The 19,797-nt window shown below is 36.6% G+C and overlaps 3 protein-coding genes across 3 annotated transcripts; all 3 read left to right on the forward strand.

The window, feature by feature from the left end:
• The first annotated feature begins 1,982 nt into the window (after window positions 1–1,982).
• Window positions 1,983–2,581, forward strand: LOC141638506 (histone H2B.3-like). Its single transcript, XM_074447916.1, has one exon. The coding sequence runs from the start codon at window positions 2,065–2,067 to the stop codon at window positions 2,506–2,508; it is 444 nt and encodes a 147-aa protein (XP_074304017.1). The 5' UTR covers window positions 1,983–2,064; the 3' UTR covers window positions 2,509–2,581.
• Window positions 2,582–8,806: 6,225 nt separating this feature from the next.
• LOC141638533 (glutathione S-transferase T1-like) lies at window positions 8,807–13,013 on the forward strand. Its single transcript, XM_074447943.1, has 7 exons — window positions 8,807–9,032; window positions 10,534–10,607; window positions 10,769–10,829; window positions 10,937–10,990; window positions 11,068–11,147; window positions 11,225–11,430; window positions 12,645–13,013. The coding sequence occupies exons 1-7, from the start codon at window positions 8,959–8,961 to the stop codon at window positions 12,813–12,815; spliced, it is 720 nt and encodes a 239-aa protein (XP_074304044.1). The 5' UTR covers window positions 8,807–8,958; the 3' UTR covers window positions 12,816–13,013.
• Window positions 13,014–15,357: 2,344 nt separating this feature from the next.
• Window positions 15,358–19,429, forward strand: LOC141638216 (serine racemase-like). Its single transcript, XM_074447629.1, has 7 exons — window positions 15,358–15,628; window positions 16,252–16,443; window positions 17,061–17,147; window positions 17,300–17,530; window positions 18,050–18,123; window positions 18,225–18,411; window positions 19,017–19,429. Exons 2-7 carry the CDS (start codon window positions 16,274–16,276, stop codon window positions 19,264–19,266), a joined length of 999 nt encoding a protein of 332 aa, XP_074303730.1. The 5' UTR covers window positions 15,358–15,628; window positions 16,252–16,273; the 3' UTR covers window positions 19,267–19,429.
• The last annotated feature ends 368 nt before the right edge of the window (window positions 19,430–19,797 follow it).

Genomic DNA, 19,797 nt, shown 5'->3' on the forward strand with positions numbered 1-19,797 from the left:
ATTACTGCCTTTGTTCAATACCAAGCACAATATTTCCCTTTTACACGTTTTTCAATGGACTATTTGTAACGTAAATATCTTTAATTTTACATTATAAAAAAATATGAAAAGTTTGTGTTTTTATTATACTCTCAAAGTTAATTGAATCAAACATGATACCATATGACCATATTTTTTCCTAGAGTTCACAAGAAATTGTAAAAATTCTCTTTATTTATGAATATTGTACAATGGAAGGTTGTATTTGGAGTTGAATGGATGAAGTAGTTTTCCTTAAATCAATCTTAGATTTATAATGTGGGCACCATTTTCTAATACTTCGCCTTTTGTAAGAGGTATATATGGCGTACATTTCATTTTAATGCAATGTAATGTAATGGTAATAACTTGAAATAATGTCATTAAGAAAAACCCCACCGGAGCCGAAGCGCCGCCGTACATAGTGCAATTGTAGAAAATTGAAACCGCCGTACGCGACAGTGCCAGGGTTTACGTGCGGTGGTATTGTCGGCCGGAGGAGTCGATTGGAGGTCGGCGACAATCTCATTTTCAAGCTATTCCACTCATTATTTTGATGTGCAAAATCCGGATTCAATTGAGGCAAAGTGTACTGTTCATAGTTTCAAGAGTTATACTGAGCTTGATTTTATTGGAACGACGATTTCTTCTGTCGTTTTGAGTATAATTCTGCGACCGGAGCATTCACGCCTAATCGCGTCGCCACGTCTGTACTAATTCGGATGGTTGAAACCGAATTGTGATAATAATTTCATTGAAATATTAGCTAAGATGGGTTGGAGGATGAATTTTGCGCTAGTTAATATTATTATTATTATAACATCAACAATGTTTAATTTGCTAATGGACTATCCATTTCTCTCCAATGATCATATAATAATGTAGTTGCTCGCAAGGGTGGAGTATAGTGGTTAAAACTTGGGTGAAATTATCAGAAGAATCAGGTTCAAGCCTCCCCAAGAGCAAAATCTTGTGGAGCATTCTTGGCCTGAGTCCCATGCTTAATAGACTTCGAGTCTGTCACCCTCGGGTGGCTTACCTGGTATACGTAGTTTGCAGGCTATCACGTACACCCAAGGGTTTATCCAGTGCGCACCGAAGGTAGCGGCTACGGATTCGCTCGTCAAAAAGAAAACGGAAAATTCACGTGGTACCCTCGAACTTTGCCATTTTTCACGTGGTACCCTACTTTTTAAGTTTGTGTACATGATATCCTTGAAATTTGAATTTCAAGCGCAACATGCCCTATTTATCGTTTTTAAAATTTTCAATTGAGCATAAATTATAGATCAGAAATCGGAATTGACTAATTTTTTTTTTTCAAATTGATTAACTCTTCGAGATCTATAAATTGATAAAACGAAAATGGTCATTCGGAAATTTAAGATTCAAGATATGTTTGATTTGAGATTTTCGTTAAAAAAACCCTATAAAATGTCAGTCGGCAATTTTTTTTCTCAAAATTGTAGATTATGACGAGATAATCCATTTAACAAAAAAAAATTAGACGATTCTGAATTTCGATCTAGGAATTATGCGCAATTGAGTTTTTTTAAAGCGACAAAAAGGATATGTTGTGCATGAAATTCAAACATAAAGGGTATAATGTACACAAACTTAAAAAGTTGAATACCATGTGCAAAATGACAAAGTTCGAGGGTACCACGTGAATTTTTCGAAAAGAAAATAATGCGGTGTCCTCTTATTCATTTATTTTTAGCTTAAACATAGAACCGTTTGTTTGCAAAAACCCAAATAATTCAAATCAACAAAACCATCACTACTTTATCCCAAAGAACTTTGCCAATCACTTTTAATTTCCATCCGTTAGATCACCTCCTTCAAATCCTAAATCAACGGGAACAAACACGCTTTCTTACTCCACGTCATCGATCCGCACCAACCACTTTCCCCCAATCAGAACATTCTCCTCTTCCCTATAAATACCACCCCACGCATTTCACTCTCATCCCAACCATCCCATTTCACAACTCTCTCATTTCCCTCTCAAAAAACACTTGAAACACTTAAAACCTCTCGTTTCCAATGGCACCAAAAACCGACAAAAAGCCGGCCGAGAAGAAACCCGCGGAGAAAGCCGTCGCAGCGGAGAAAGCCCCAGCCGAGAAGAAGCTGAAAGCCGGAAAGAAACTCCCAAAGGAAGCCGGAGCAGCAGCAGCTGGTGACAAGAAGAAGAAGAGAAACAAGAAGAGTGTTGAAACCTACAAGATCTACATCTTCAAAGTTCTGAAGCAAGTTCATCCTGATATCGGAATATCGAGCAAGGCAATGAGCATCATGAACAGCTTCATCAACGACATCTTTGAGAAGCTTGCTCAGGAATCTTCTAAGCTTGCGAGGTACAACAAGAAGCCGACGATTACGTCGAGGGAGATTCAGACTGCTGTCAGACTTGTTCTTCCTGGTGAATTGGCTAAGCATGCTGTTTCTGAGGGGACTAAGGCTGTTACTAAGTTTACTAGTTCTTAGATTTCTCGATTCTGAAGTTTATGTAATTAAGCCTGATGAATGAGTGAATGAATGATTATCGATTTGTTTGAAATTGATTCGGATTCCTGTGTTTTGCGATTGAATTAATTACGGAGTAATGAATTGTTATTGGCTGATTGAACACTTACAGCAATGAGTTAGTATACTGAGTAAGAACTTTATGAATCTCGTAGAGAAGCGTGTGGTAATTTCGCGAGAATACAGTCATACAGATAAACGCAACATTCCTGATTGTTGTGATATTGTGCGAGTGTGACAGTAAGATTGTGAAGCTGGAGTTGTTGGTTTTCGTTATTATTGATTCTGGTTATTTGATGTTTTTTTCTATTAACCTATTTCTGTAAATCTGTAATGGTGTGTGATTATGTTTGAACAGCAGTCGATAAGTTACGTCTTTGACTATGTTTGTACTTTCTTAAAAGGATCGATGGACTAGGTACCTGAAATGGTGTGTGATTTTGCGGATGTCTTTGCATTTGTGATTTGCATTAATTCTCTAGTGTTTCGTGGAGTATAATTTCTGCATATGCGTTGTACTGTACTGTGAATACTGTTTGATAGCTGGTTCTGACGATGTTGTTGTTGTAAGTTAGGTAGTTTGATGCTATTTGGTACCAATGGACGAGATTAAGCTAAAACCGCACCTGAGTAAAAACTTGAAGAAGCTCCTAAAAAAGCTTGTAGCAAATCGGGAGAATGCTTATAATGGCTACTTACTGAATGTCTGTATTTTCTGATTGTCGCGACATTGTGTTTCCTTTCAGACAGTTGATTGGTTTCCTTTTTTTTTTCAGGGTTGTTTAAAATTGCAGTCTTACTAAAGGACTTCTAACTGGACAATTTCACACTTTCACCCCTAATGGTCAACTTTTTCCTCCCATGTCCGGTATCTTTCAGAAGGAAAGAAGAGACAGATACCTCACGAAGCAGGGGCAGCAGGTCTAGGGGTCAATGTCCTGTACCTTGCAGAAGGAAAGAAGAGACAGATACCTCGGAAGCAGCCAGCAGGCAGCAGGTCTAAGGGTCGACTCTGCATAACAGAGGTACCTGTTTTCCTCCTTCGAGCTTTACCAGTTAAGTTAAGTAAGACATCCAGGGGCAATAACAATCTTTTCACTTGACAACTTATTGCATTATGCATTTTTACTGTCACCTAGGACTGTTAATCTGTAAGGTTTTTGGATATATCATATATGTGTGGATTTTGATTTTATCTTATCTATTTTTCCTATTTTTACTTGGTAATTAGTTTTAATTTAGGTACTTATGTAATCCGTTTATGCTAAAGTAAAAACAATTATTGGGGTATTTGAGACGTAATACATTATTATTCTCTCTGTCCCAGTCATTTGTTATCTTTTTCCATTTTTTGGTGTCTCAGTCATTTGTTGTTATTTCTATTTTAAGAATGAATTTGATGAGTAATTTACAGTCATTTTATTCCACTTGTCATTTAGTAATTGGTCCCTCCCATTTTCTCGGTCTTTGTGTCAAAATCAAAAGACAACAAATGAACGGGACGGAGGGAGTATATTGGACTCATGAAGTTATGTCACACCTTTTTCATGATTCATGATAAATAATCTTCCAAAATAATTGGCTCAAACAAAAAATATCGTAATTAAAGCACAAAAGTGAATACTTCTTAATAATTATCTAAATGTAATTAGAAGGCCTCGCATTATTTTAGCATGAGTTCAGAAGGACAATTTAGTACTCGTATCAGTAGCGTGGGCTACGACTCTACGAGTTCAAGTAGGGAGAACCTGCGGAGGAAAAGAGAGCAAAAAGGGATCTAACTCTCCAACTGTTATAGGAACTAATTAAGCTAGCAAACGACTTTCATACTGCAGTGACGATCTTATTATCGTCAAAATTTAAGCAATGGGTAACAATAATCACAAATTATCCAAAATTATCCCAAGTTATTATCGTCAAAATATGATATTAAGAATTTTTTTAATAACTTTAAAATCCCAAGTTTAAAATCTGTGGCCCTCTACAACAACAACATCAGAGCCTTAATCCCAAAATGATTTGGGGTCGGCTGACATGAATCATCTTTTCGAACCGTTCATGGGTGAACGCACGCCTCAAAATGTAAATAAAAAGGGAAGATGAAAAACAAAAAGGAATAACGAAAATGTAATGGAAAGTCAAGGTGAATTTAGGGGTTTTAAAATCGAATTCCGTCTTTCTTTTATAAAAACTTAAAATTTAAATCGAGAGAAACGATTAAAACGATTTTTAAAAACCGAAATAGAGTTAAGGATCCGGAATGAACCAAGTAAAATCTATAAGAAAGTGGTTGGTGAAAAAGTGTAATAAAGAAGAGAAAAATAAATACATTAATTTCTTTAAATTAAATATAAAAAACACTAAATCTGTCAAGAAACATCAAATTTAAAAATCCACATGGATCCTTTCCCTCCATTGTGCCCTCTCCGTCACCATACTCTCCTCAAGCCCCAGAACTCTTATATCGTGCTCTATCACTCTCAACCATGTCTGTCTCGGTCTTCCTCTACCTCTAGGGACATTTTTTGTTCTCCAAGTCTCCAGCCTCGTAATTGGTGCGTCCATAGGTCTCCTTCTCACATGGCCAAACCATCTTAGTCGGTTTTCCATCATCTTGTCCTCTATTGGTGCCACTTTTACCTTTTCCCTAATCACCTCATGTCTTAATCGATCTTTCCTTGTATGTCCGCACATCCACCTCAACATGCGCATCTCCGCCACACTCATCTTTTGAATGTGACAATACTTCACGGCCCAACACTCGGAGCCGTAAAGTAGGGCAGGCCTAATTGTCGTGCGATAAAATTTTCCCTTTAATCTTTGAGGCATATCTTTATCGCATAGAAACCCTGAAGCACTCTTCCATTTCAACCATCCCGCTTTAATTCTGTGAGCCACATCTCCGTCTAACTCCCCATCTTTTTGAATAATAGATCCTAGATATCTGAAGAAATCCGAACCCTCAACAACATTCCCATCGAAAATAATACTCCCCGCCTCTGTCGATCTCAACCCCGCTACCTTAGTGAACTGACACCTCAAATACTCGGTCTTACTCCCGCTCGGCTGAACCCACGAGTCTCTAAAGTCTGCCTCCACAATTCCAACTTTCTCTCCACCCCCTCTTTTGTCTCATCAATCAACACAATATCATCAACAAACATCATACACCAAGGGATGTCGTCCTGAATATCTCTTGTCAACTCATCCATAACTATAGCAAAGAGAAAAGGACTAAGTGCGGAACCTTGATGCACCCCGATGGTAATAGGAAATTCTTCCGTTCTCCCAACATTAGTGTGAACACTTGCACTAGCCCCCTCATACATGTCCTTTATGAGGTCAATATATTTTCGCGACACACCCTTTCTCGCCAAAGCCCACCAGAGTACTTCTCTTGGTACCCTATCATATGCCTTTTCCAAGTCAATAAAAACCATATGTAAGTCATTCTTCTTGTCCCGATGGTATTCCATCAACTGTCTCATGATAAAAATCGCATCCATAGTCGATCTCCCGGGCATAAATCCAAATTGATTTTCCGAGATGTCTACACATCTCCTAAGCCTTAGCTCGATTACCCGCTCCCATAACTTCATCGTATGACTCATAAGTTTAATTCCCCGATAATTGGAACACTCTTGAACATCACCTTTGTTCTTGTACAAAGAGACAAGAGTGCTTCTCCTCCAAGCCGATGGCATCTTGTTGCTCCTCCAAATCTTGTTGAAGAGCATGGTTACCCATTCGACCTCTTTCTCCCCGAAGCACCTCCAAACTTCTATGGGTATACCATCCGGTCCCTCTACTTTCTTTGACCCCATCTTCCTTAACGCCTTTCTAACTTCACTCTTTTGTATTTTACGCACAAATTCCCGATTAATCATGCTTGGTGTTACCTCGACATCCTCAAAACCTTGTTCCTGATGTCCATTGAATAAATTATCAAAGTAAGAACTCCATCTAGCCTTTATTTCGTTATCCTGAACCAGAACCTTGTCGTCCATATCTTTCACACACCAAACTCTCCCAATATCTCTCGTCTTTCGATCTCTTATGCGAGCCAGTTTATAGATATCCTTCTCTCCTTCTCTCGTGTCCAACCTGGCATACACTTCTTGGTTAACTTTTGCCCTCGCATCCCGTACGGCCTTTTTAGCGGCTCGTCTAGCCTCCTTGTACTTTTCAAATTTCTCATCACTCATGCATTTCCCCAGAACCTTATAGCATTCACGTTTAGTCTTTATCGCTTGTCTCACCACATCGTTCCACCAAGATGTGTCCTTACTTGATGGTCTATTCCCTTTAGATTCCCCTAACACCTCCCTCGCCAAATCCTTTACAACATGCTCCAATTTATCTCACGTTGCATTAATATCTTTCTCCTCGCAATCCGACCAAATATCGCTACTTCCAACCTTATCCAAAAACGCTTGTTGGTTTCCCCCTTGTAGCTTCCACCACTTGATCCGTGTCTCACCGCTTATCTTTCTCTTCCTCAAGCCTCTCTTACCCCGAAAATCAATAACCACTAGTCTATGTTGTGTTGCGGCACTTTTCCCAGGTATGACCTTGCAATCGGTGTACTCTTTCCTCCACGCATTCCTTACCAAAAAGAAGTCAATTTGACTAGCATTACCTCCACTTCTATACGTCACCAAATGAGAATGTCTTTTCTCGAACCAAGTGTTCATTATACCCAAGTCATATGCCAAAGCAAAATCCAATATGTCACTTCCTGCTTCATTTCTCTCCCCGAACCCAAAACCCCCATGAATGTTCTCAAAGCCAACTCGACTAGTACCCATGTAACACCCCGTATTTTATTAAGTTGGATAAAATTCTGTTAATTGCTAATTTAGTGAAATAAGCTCAAAATAGCTAATTGGACGGTTTTGTTCCCAAAATCCATCTCGGGTTCACTTAAAACAACTTTCGTAAGGACTCGTAAAGAAACGGAAATTATTAAATAAATAAACTCGAACTAACTTTAAATAAACTTATTAATGATTATTAAAATTAACGTATCGAATTATGATGAAATTAATTAATTAGCTAAGCATATATATAAATCGTTAAATGATGTAATTAAATTCAAAATAGCAATTAACAGAATTTTATCCAACTTAATAAAATACGGGGTGTTACAACCCACATGCCCATTGAGGTCACCACCAATGATCAATTTCTCTCCAATAGGGACTTGTTCTACAACCTCTTCTAAATCTTCCCAGAAGGCTCGTCGAAAAGACGCATCCAAACCTACTTGAAGTGCGTAAGCACTTATAACCGTCACCACCTCATCCCCGACTACAAGCTTAATGCTCATAATCCTATCACTCTTTCTCGATACTTCTACCACATCATCAATGTAATCTTTATCAATGACAATACCCACTCCATTACGACTTTTGTCTTTACCCGTGTACCAAAGCTTATAACCCCAAGGCGCTATCACCCTTACTTTATCTCCGACCCACTTTGTCTCTTGTAGACACATTATATGCACTCTCCTCCTTTTCATAACCTCCCCCACCTCAGCTAATCTCCCTGTCAAAGAGCCAACATTCCAAGTACCAAAACGTAACCTACTACCCTTCCTAAAGTCATGTCCTGATTTCTTTACCCGCTCTTGACCATGCTTCCTAGATCCAAACCTATTTGACACCACACCCATACTTCGAGGTGGCGCGCCGCTTTTGGGCGACGACCTAACAACCCTTGCATATTTTTCACTACACCCGGGTCTAGAAGATGTAGCGCATCCTTGCCTATTTGACACCACCCCCAGATGTAAAGATGGCGCGTCGCTTCCGGGCGACGACCTAGCAACCCTCACATACTTTTCACTACACCCGGGTCTAAGAAGTGCAGCGCGTTGCTTCTGAGGAGACGCCCCAACGATGTTCAAATTCCGATTCATGTCCATAAAATGTGACTAAGTTTTTATGCTGGCTGCCACAGACCTACCGCAACCCTCCTCCTTTATCCGGGCTTGGGACCGGCAGCGAATGCCCGAAAACACTCACAGGCGGAGTTATCTGTGGCCCTCTAAGATCTTAAAATTAAAATTTGAGAGTTACTTCCTTCATTCCACTTTTATCACCTCATTTCACTATAATACAATATTATTTTCCATGCACATCTTATTTCCCATAATGTGTAGAATTAGCTAGACTAGATAGACTCAAATTGTCACATTGAAAATGTATAGATATTAGATAACAACGAAGGAGTGGCACCTCGAAAGAAAAGACTTGACACCACTACAACAAGGCAACAAAACACTACGTTTCAACATGTGTGCTCATATATTTTTGTCTATTATTCACAGCAAGCTTTATTATACAACCGTCTCGCACAAGAATTAGCTTAAAAAAAATCATTTGAACATTAAGAAAAGAGTGCAAGATGGCTGGAGAAGTTGTGAAGATTTATGGTGATCGCAAGTCTCAACCTACGCGAGCTATCATGCTCTTTTCTAAGTACTTTTCTATTACTTTCTACTTCCCTTTGCTTCTTATTAACTTATATGGAGTGCCTTTTCTCTATAATTCAATTTACTTTGGAGTATCAACTAGTACCTCCTCCGTCCTGATCATATACTTCCTTCATTCAAATTCACTCTACCTATTTCACTTTTGTACATTATTTACAATTGTGTATTCAATTTTGATTTTCTCTCGATAAGTGGAAATATATTCATGTGAGATCTTGTTTGATTCATCTTTACGCGTACATTAAATATATCTAACTTTTATAATTTTTGCAAATGCGTAGCTAACGATATTTAGCGCGTAAAACACGCGTTGACAAACGTGAAAAAAGAAAGTGGTAGAGTGGAGTTGAATGGAGGAAGTATATGTTTTACTTATTTCACTTTTAATTTTTTTTTTTTTTTTTGGTAACGTGGGAACCGCAGCCGCTACCTTCAGTGCGCGCTGAGTAAACCCGGTAACCACCCGAGGGTGACAGGCTCGAAGTTTATTAGGCATGGATTCAGGCCAAGAATGTTCCACAAGATTTTGCTCTTGTGGAGGCTTGAACCTGGGTCTCCTGAGAATTTCACTTTTAATATTACATTAAGTTTACCTTTTTATATTAAAAATGTTTCTAGTAGGTAATTTGATCTTCCACATCTATCATTGTCCAATTATCGTCTAATAACAATAACCACAAATTATCAACTCATATCTCCTTGTCTAGGACGGAGAAAGTAGCATAAGTAGGAAAGTCATGAGGGATAGTGCTCATGATTTTAGTTCAAACCGTGAGCATCAAGATCGCCCTCGCAGATGACTTTACACCAAACAAAAAATTCAATCTAATTTTACGTGTATTTTGTTAAGGAAAACCGGAGGGAAACTGAGTTGAAACTAGACTACAGAAAATAATGTTTGAGGAATTAGTTCCCTTAATCTTGAGCTCATATTGGCGTATCATTGTTTGGGAATCAGTCTTTCAAGAGTTACACGTAATCTCGTATTCCCTCCATTTCACTATAATCTTCATGTCTGTCCATTCGTGTTATTTCACTAAGATCTTCCTCTTTCCTTTTTGATACAAAATGTTTTGCTAATATTAACCCATCTCTTAGCCTACACTAGACCTGGCACAATCAACCCGACTTGCTGACCCAAGACCTGAAATCGACCCGAACCATAATGTGAAACCCAAATTGACCCGACCCAACCCGAAAATGACCCGAGCTTTCATAGACCCGTAACACACCTGACCCGAAATGACCCAACCCGAAACTACTCAACCCGAAAATGACCCGACAAAACATAACTTTAATTGACACCAAAATACTTGAAATGCCAACAACGCGCAAATTATAAAATAACACCGTCTTATACAAACAATAGTTATTGCTCTAAACGATATGTTGCCTCTCAGTCTTACAGTGGTGTGATTTAATTATTGGTAATTTGAGAGAAGCTAGAGTGAAATACTAAGTACTCCGTATGAAACTGTACATGGCAGGCTTAATGGAATCGACTTTGAGGAGATCACTGTAGAGCTCTTCAATCAGGAACATTTGACTCCAGAATTTGCAGGTTAATGTACTTTGTTTCGCTTGAAATGAAACGTTAAGGAGTGTCAGTGTCGTTCCAACATTCGACATCTGACCAAAGTGAAGTATCGTACAACATAATACTACAACTTGTTATGTAACACAGATTTTTAACGTTGTCTGTGTTTTTGGACCGACTTGCAGAAATAAATCCTGTGAAGGAAATTCCTGTGATATTCCATGGCAATTTCAAGCTGTTCGAGAGGTAATCTCTGCAAATTACCTTCGTTGTATACGATCATCTTATCGATACGCATGTATGCGAAATGTTGATGCTTTTTGCTAATCTAGCTAGTATTTCCAACTTCACAGTCATGCAATCCTGATATACCTTGCATCAGTATTTCATGATGTTGCAGATCACTGGTGAGTTAATTTGTCTATTCCTCTTATTTATCTCGTGATCGAAAAGAGCTTATATAACACATGCGTAATGTTGTTAGGTATCCAACCGATGTGAAAAAGAGGGCCTTAGTACATTCATTGTTGGATTGGCATCATTCTCATTTACGTCGTGGTGCAAGTAAGTTGTTGTTATATGAAATGCAATTTGTTGCTTGGATTAAATTAGTTGCTGATTATTTGAATGGATGTTTACAGTGGGATATCTGCTGAATACGATACTTGGACCAGCGAGAGGTGTTACGATGAACCCGCAAGAAGCAATTGAATGTGAAAAGATCTTCAAGTCAGCTTTGTCTAATTTAGAGAATTACTGGATTAAAGACACATCCAAGTTTTTGTTGGGTTTTGATCAGCCATCAATAGCTGACCTTAGTGTTGTTTGTGAGCTTATGCAATTTGAGGTAAACATTTGACTTTATAACTCCTTTTTAGTCCTAGAATTATTGGAGTATGACGGTAGATTTGGCGAACGGGTCAACCAGATTGGGTGCGCAATTTGGGTCGAGTCATTTGCGATTTAGCAGAAATTGTGCACATATTAACATTCCATTCTAGTATGTCATCACCAAATGATCTACATTTTCCTTTTTAGGATCGTTTCAATGGTGGGAATTTAGCATAGCCGAGCTACTAGCACTTAGCATAGCCGAGCTAGAATTATTGGAGTATGACGGTAGATATGGCAAACGGGTCAACCAGATTGGGTGCGCAATTTGGGTCGAGTCATTTGAGATTTAGCAGTAATTTGTGTAGATTCGGGTCGTGTCATTTTCGAGTTTGTTATTACTTATTAACAAGTTATTTAGAGATAATGGACGATGTGCATTGTGCAACAATACACTCAGGTAGTCGGGTGTGGCCATTATTCCTAAATAAGATGATAATAATAGCCCGAAAGTGACTTGTCCTGAAATGATCCAACCTAACTCGAACCCTTGTAAACCCAAAATATCCCAGCCTGAATTGACACAACCCGTGATTGGCTGATTGGCTCATTCACCGGGTCTTAAGTGGTGGGCCAATAATGTCCTTTAGTTGTACACTTACAAATTGTGCACATATTAAGTATTAGTATAGATCCCGCGTAAATGCGCAATTTTTTAGATAAGAATATTAGAAAAAAAAAAATTATACAACTGATATTTAACCCAATTTGAAATTTAATTGTAAAATTTATTATTATTAATGTTTTGTATTAACATAATGAAAACTCAATTACAAATATGATATGATAAAAGCCCAATTACAGATAAGATATGATATAATGAAAGCCCAATTACAGCCAAATCCATTTAGGCGGGAAAATTTTTGAGATCTCTTATTCTTTTAGTAAAAGGGGATTAACATTCCATTTTAGTATGTCATCACCAAATGATTTACATTTTCTTTTTTAGGATCGTTTCAATGGTGGGAATTTACATTTTCTTTTTTAGGCGTGTTTCATTGGCGCTCCGTAATCTAGTTGCATATACTCACTTCAAAATCGATTTGAAGCAAATGTAATCTATTGGTTGCAATGGCTACTCACATCAGTTCAACTTTTTTTCAGTCGAAAAGAACAGAGCAGACAGGACCTTAGAGTAATATTGTTAATGCAATCATATTATTTAATCAGGTTTTGGATGAGGAGGAGAAAAACAAAATATTTGGGGCATACAAGAAAGTGCAGCTCTGGATTGAGAACATAAAAGAGGCGACAAGACCACATTTTGATCAAGTTCATGAACATCTTTTGTTAGTCGATCGCCCTCGGTTTAGAGAAGCTGTTGGCAGAAGCCCAAACTGATTGTCTATGGTCAGCAAAAATCTACAATACGGTTTTACGAAAATAAGAAAGGTTGATGTTAACAATCTTCGTGTAAAATCGTTTGTTTAATAAGTTGTTATTAAACTTACTAGTGTTGAATAAATAAATATGTATAGTAATTTGAATATAGAAGTTTTGTGTTTCGAGTTTATATAGTGTTATGTTTTTCAATAAAAATGAATATGTGTAATGAAACCTGAAAACGGTAATTGTTAAGATAGCTAAAAAATAAAGAGCTGACAAAGTAACTGTTTATATAAGAAAATGTTTGGCGAACAAGCTAAAAAGATATCTGATTTTTGGTTAAATAACGTAAAAGGATATAATAATTATATAATATTAATATATCATAAATTAAAAGGGTAAAAAAGTACTACTTCCTCCATTCAACTCCACTCTACCTATTTCTATTTTTTACACTATTCACAAATGCACATTCAATCTCGATTTTCTCTCAATGTATAAGTGAAAATATATTCATGTGGGATCTTGTTTGATTCGTCTTTACGAGTACATTAAAAATATATAACTTTTATAATTTTTGCAAATACGTAGCTAACGATATTTACCGCGTAAAACATGCGTTGGCGAACGTGAAAAAGCAAAGTGGTAGAGTGGAGTTGAATGGAGGAAGTATAATACAATTTCATGTACTTGATTTCTCAAATTCTACCCTAGATAACATTTTGTTTCAGTACCTTTTTTGCTTAAGTAAGTTGCTTGCCAAACACTCAATTGAAAATTAGTCTAAAACATGTTGTTTAGTACTCATATTTATTCTTATTTATATTTTAAGCATTAAAATTATATCCTAAATTTGAACTTAGGTCATACATAAGTGTCTAACACCTGCTACAACTTTATCATTTATTAAACTAACTAACATAATTAGAGTTTACTTCCTCCATTCAATTACATTTTACCACTTTTCATTTTTACACTATTCACAAGTGAATATTCAGTTTCGATTTTCTCTCAATACATAAGTGAAAAATTTTGTGGGATCTTGTTTGATTCATCTTTACAAATATATTAAGGCCCTGTTCTTTCTGGCTTAATTTCAGCTCACTTCAGTTCAGCTCAGCTCAGCTTAGTTCAGTTCAGCTCAGTTCAGTTCAGCTCCATTTAGTTCAGCTCAGTTCAGTTCAGTTCAGCTCCATTAAATTCAGGCCATTTCAATTTTGCACATGTTAAACTTAATAGTTTTTATTAATATTTTTAATATTATTTATTTATTTATCTTTTATTATAATTATTATTATTTTATTGTTATTATTATTATTATTAATAATTAATTAATGATCCTCATTATTGTTATCATTTTGAATATTATAGTTATTAAAATCAATAATATTCATATTAATAAAATTAATAATATTAATAATATTACTAATATTATTATTAATATGAATATGAATATGAATATTAATTATTAATAATATGATTAATAACATTGTTAATTTTAATATTACTATTATTAATACCTAATTATTTTTTCATATACGAACTTTAATCTTTCACATACACTTTTTCATAAACGTTCTAGTTTGTACCCTTTTCACCTAAAACTAAACCAAATGCTCTCGAATCAATATTTTTCCTTAAAACTTAATTTAATTGCTCAAATAATTTAAAACTTACAAGATGGATTCTAATTTATCAAATAATAAACTAATTTACTTGATCAATTATTAATATTATTTGTTGAGTTTTAATTAATCAATCAAATTTTATTTGTTGGTTAAAGATGAAATTAGGGCCGCTTGTCGATTTTTAATTATCTAATTAACAAAATTAGGATTGTTGTTGCTTCGTGGTGGCTACTTAATCACTCAAATCAGGATGATATATGGCTAGACTTTGAACAACATTCTAGCAAATTGGTGCTCTATTATTTCACCTAATAAAATTGATGGTGTACTGTGGTTTATGATGACTACCTAGTTAATCACTCAAATTAGTATAATTACTAGTATTAATCTTAATTTAGTAATGTTCTTCTTCTTCTTATAGTAGTAGTCGTCGTCGTCATCGTCGTCGTAATAATAATAATAATAATAATAATAATGATAATAATAATAATAGTCTGCGTTTTTATAAAAAAAACAAATAGTAGTAGTAGTAATAATAATAATAATAATAATAATAATAATAATAAATTATTATTATTATTATTATTATTATATTTAGTATTAGTATTAATATTAATAATAATATTAATATTACTTTAGTTCAATTCAGCTTCAATCAGCTCAGTTCAGCTCAACTCTATTCAGTTCAGTTCAGCCCAGCTCCATTCAGTTTAGCTCAGCTCCATTCAGTTCAGTCCAGCTCAGTTCTAAAAAGCCAGAAAAGACAGGGCCTAAAAATAACTAACTTTTATAATTTTTGCAAATACGTAGCTAACTTTTATAATTACCGCGTAAAACACGCGTTGACAAACGTGAAAAAGTAAAGTGCTAAAGAAAGATGAGAAATAATTTTGCCACACAGAGGACGTGCTCATCAAAGAGGAGCATCATCCTCCTCATTTCCATTTTGGTCCTCTTCCTTTGAATATAAAGAGGACTGGTTTCGGAGGATAGAAGTATTTTCCTTGAAAGATTTTGTATTGAATTTTGATTTAACTTTTAAAAAAGGGTTTATAATGTACTCTATCTGTCTGCTTCACTTTTTACCTGTTTCGTTTTAGGTATTTCAGGTCATTAGTCCATCAGTCACTTGCGCCATTAGTCCATGGTGGAGTAACAAGTTTGAGCACATTTTGCAAAACCTGAACCGACCTCAACGCAGTAAGTCCCAAATGTTGTACTTATTGACAATTTATTTGAATTTCTTGCTTACCATCTTCTTTTTGCTCAGTTATTTCTTGATGAATTTTTATTTGATTAATTTTCTTGTTGGTTTTTCGATGAATCAAACTTTTGCTTAATCTATTGATGTAAACACCAATTTACTCATCTCTGATATGTTGCACCTAGCCTGGTAATGTTAAATTTGTGTATACCTTTTCTATTATCACGCATTCTTCGTGTAAGACCGCCTTACACGAGTTTATGAAAAACTGTAGTCGTATTAAGAAGTGATCCGATTCCTCATGAGTTTTCATGGCGCTTTCTTTTCACTCAAAAAAATGGAGATTGAAAGCGAAAAATATCGCATATTCATACTTAACTGAGGTTGGTTGTGTAGATATCGGCTACCTGCTTAGTAATTGAAGTCGTTGATAAGTAATATTCATGACCAAATTCAAAACTTGTTATAAAAAATTGCCCTCATTGCTCCCTTTTAGAGAGAACAAATAAACGAAAGGTGATTAAGAGCGACAACTGATCGAATACTGGTCTAAATTTGGTTATGCTTTTGCTTTTGAATGTGTCATTAATGCCCATGTTCTTGCGTCGTTAATGTGTAGAGTATAGGCGTGTAGGAAGGCCATGAGTGATGACAGTAGAACCAATCAATATGCTGCTGATCTTTCTTCCATTGAGGAGGCACGTGCACGGATTAACTCAGTTATTCACAAGACTCCTGTCCTCACCTCGGAGACTTTGAATGTTATGGCCGGAAAGAGACTGCTCTTTAAATGTGAATGCTTTCAGAAAGGGTGAGGAGCTCTTACTATTTCTTAATGCCAAATTCTAGATATTCAAATGTGATCACTTTTGAAAAACCTAGCCTCCATTATTATTCGGGGGCTTACATCGATCATCCATCGATGGTAAGCCCCTCAAAAGCTTTCTTAAACAACTAATTTTATGCAGATCTATCTTATTTTCAATAATAGTCTCCCTTTTGGTGAGATCTGTTGTTCCGTCCCTTCTTTCGGGGTTTTTCCATTTTTTCGTGGGATTGTTATCAATAAAATAAGTTTTAATCGACGGGGAGATTATCAGATTTGTTTCGTGGATGAATACATCAAGACGGCTACACTGTTTCCCTCCATCAAGAAGGATGCAAAGACATCGATTATTCATAGATTCAAGAAATTTATGATTTTGGAGCGGTATCATTACGATATTTAGATAGTTATTTTGAATGTATTTTTTACGTTAGCAATCTTGATTTTCCTTTGTCTATTTGTTATCTTCATTGTAACCTACGCTTAGTTGATTATTAATGAGATGACAATTTCAAAAAAAAAAAAAAATGTGATCACTTTTGATTCTGCATAAATGAATGTAAGCCCTATTTCTAACTTTATTTTTCGGTGCATCGTATCAGAGGAGCTTTCAAGTTTAGGGGTGCATCAAATGCTGTCCTTTCGCTAAATGAAGAACAAGCTGCTAAAGGAGTGGTAACTCATAGCAGGTAGGCCTTCTTCTCTTACTGTCTTAGTCAGTGGCAGACTGAGAAAAATTGGGCAGAATTCACAAAAGAAAGCCGTCTTTGTTCTCGGTTCTTGTTGTTTATCCCCTTCTTAGCAAACATACTGCCTGTAATAATCTTTACGTAATCTATAGTGGTAACCATGCTGCGGCATTGGCCTTGGCTGCCAAATTGAGAGGGATTCCAGCGTATATAGTCATTCCCAATAATGCTCCGAAATGCAAGGTTGAGAATGTAAAACGTTATGGAGGACAAGTTATATGGAGTGAGCCCACTATGGAGTCGAGGCAGAGTACCGCTGCGAAGGTGTTGCAGGAAACTGGTGCATTTCTTATACACCCATACAATGATGCACGTATCATAAGGTACTGACTTGTTTGAAGTCTTGATTTACTTCCTTCAGATTTCTTTCGCCAATATGCCAGGCTTGTTCGAAGTCCAATGTTTTTGTAGAATGTTTGAGTTAGATTAAACATTCTACCATCACTATAGAAAATCCACTTAAGTTCCTCTGGTACTGAACACTTTTGTCTAGAACTCTGTGGTCGAGGCACTGTTTCTTGTAAGAGATGCTATTGGTAAACTATAATGTCTATACCCACAGATGTCATCTAGCTTATTTAGTAAAGTCATTGAATTGTGCTATCAATGAGTCATGACCCGGGTCCTATATTCATCGACATATAACATTCCTTGTGGCTCATTTTACACCAAAAATAAATAATTGACCTTGTAGTATGTAAAATATTTGTTTTGACACTTCTTTTGTGTGAAAAAAACTGTGAAAATAGTCGTTCTCTTTCCTGAAAAGAGTAAATTAATGTGTTGAGAACATTGTGATAGCTACAAATTGCAAGCATGTATTTCTGACTGCTTAGATATAGTGGGCAGGGAACAATATCGCTGGAGCTTTTGGAGCAGTTCCCTGAAATAGACACAATTATAGTTCCGATAAGTGGTAATTCACTATGCTCCCTGCAAATTTGGTTCCTTTTCTGTATGTTTTGCATTTGTTTGACAGTAGATCGTGAGTTTGACCTCAAAACTGGAAATATGTAGGAGGCGGTATGATATCAGGAGTGGCGCTTGCTGCTAAATCCATAAATGCATCCATCCGAGTAGTTGCTGCCGAGCCTGTTGGAGCAAATGATGCAGCCTTATCAAAAGCCTCTGGCAGGATAATAACACTGCCGGAGACGAACACAGTTGCTGATGGGCTTCGGGCTTCCCTTGGAGACCTAACCTGGTATAGAGGACCACTCATTTCATATGAACACAACCTGTTTTATATTTCCTTTACTTCGAGTTTCTATGTCCTATGGGTCCAAACATTCACTATTCTTTGGCTTGGGGTAGACCCTCAAAGGGGTCATTCTGGTTAGGTTTGGTTCTGGCATTTCAGGTGCGCTACCATCGCTTCAATTTCGGGTTCACTTGAGTGAATATGGGTCTGGTCAATTAGGTTGTTTGGGGTTGTTGCTGATAAGGTTTACATTTCGAATTAGTCATTTTAGATCAGTTATGGTTCAGATCTACTTCAAATCGCCCACTTTAGACCGGATTAGTTTGTCAGGCCTAGCTTAAGAGTGTGGTGGAATATAGAGAAGTTCAGTAAACTGTTTGTGCTTCCCATAATGTCTAGTAGTCTAGTAGTTGCTCTATGCAAATTTAATTCCGTTAATTGGATAATTGCTTCTCTGTGCTGCTTAAGACACGAGTAATGTTACATATAACCCTTCCTTACCTGACCATAGATGGGAAGCCTTTGAGGCTCCTAAAAATGTTGTTTTTCCTTCCTCTCAAGTCTCAAACACCACAAATGCTCATCCTCGTCATTTTCCCATAAAACAGGCCTATTGTACGAGATCTAGTGGACGCAGTCATCACTGTGGAAGATAGTGAAATTATCGAAGCAATGAAGCATTGCTATGAGATTCTGAAGGTTGCAGTAGAACCCAGTGGAGCTATTGGTCTCGCAGCAGTTCTATCTGACAGTTTTCGGCAAAATCCACTGTGGAATGATTGCCGTAACATAGCAATTGTAATTTCAGGAGGTAATGTTGATTTGGATGTTCTATGGAAGGCATTAGGAAAAGCATAAGTGAATCTGAATACTACTTTGGTTTCAATGGAGAAATTTATTTGAGCAGTCCTTGTTCCAAGACAGTTGACCTTGTGCTGAAATTTGTACTTCTTTTCATTGATCATTTTCCCAATCACAGGCTTAGCTGCCTATGAGCCTCTGAGCCATTTGATGAGTGTCAGTTAAAATTCTATCCTGGACTCCGGAATTTTCGAGTCGTATAAATAAATCTGGCAGCTCTTCTTGGTTCCCTTTCCAACTTCTCATCTCTTAACTGCTCATAATACTTAAATTTAATCCCTTTAAGCTCTTGGTTTTTTAAGCTTAGATTTCTGAATTACCCTCCTGTAGTCCTGTTACACTTAATTGTCAATTCATTAGATCAAAATTTATGCAAAAAAGAAACGGTACAAGTTAAGAAAAGTAGCAAAAAAAATATGGAGTTTGTCAAGGTACACATAGCATCAAAGACAAACAAACAGTTTTATTTGGGAGTATCCAAGATCTCTGGTATACGGAGTATAACTCGGCAAATTTTATCTGAAAATT

The sequence above is a fragment of the Silene latifolia genome, unplaced genomic scaffold (genome assembly GCF_048544455.1).
Source record: "Silene latifolia isolate original U9 population unplaced genomic scaffold, ASM4854445v1 scaffold_20.1, whole genome shotgun sequence".
Classification (NCBI taxonomy): Eukaryota; Viridiplantae; Streptophyta; class Magnoliopsida; order Caryophyllales; family Caryophyllaceae; genus Silene; species Silene latifolia.

Excerpts from the sequence above, each read along its gene's own strand:
- LOC141638533 (XM_074447943.1), top strand. The coding sequence starts at position 8,959 with ATGGCTGGAGAAGTTGTGAAGATTTATGGTGATCGCAAGTCTCAACCT. Across the intron at positions 10,830-10,936 it reads AATTTCAAGCTGTTCGAGAG|TCATGCAATCCTGATATACC; the intron begins GTAATCTCTGCA and ends CCAACTTCACAG. Across the intron at positions 11,148-11,224 it reads TCATTTACGTCGTGGTGCAA|TGGGATATCTGCTGAATACG; the intron begins GTAAGTTGTTGT and ends GGATGTTTACAG.
- LOC141638506 (XM_074447916.1), top strand. The coding sequence starts at position 2,065 with ATGGCACCAAAAACCGACAAAAAGCCGGCCGAGAAGAAACCCGCGGAG.
- LOC141638216 (XM_074447629.1), top strand. The coding sequence starts at position 16,274 with ATGAGTGATGACAGTAGAACCAATCAATATGCTGCTGATCTTTCTTCC. Across the intron at positions 16,444-17,060 it reads TGTGAATGCTTTCAGAAAGG|AGGAGCTTTCAAGTTTAGGG; the intron begins GTGAGGAGCTCT and ends GCATCGTATCAG. Across the intron at positions 18,412-19,016 it reads TCCCTTGGAGACCTAACCTG|GCCTATTGTACGAGATCTAG; the intron begins GTATAGAGGACC and ends CCCATAAAACAG.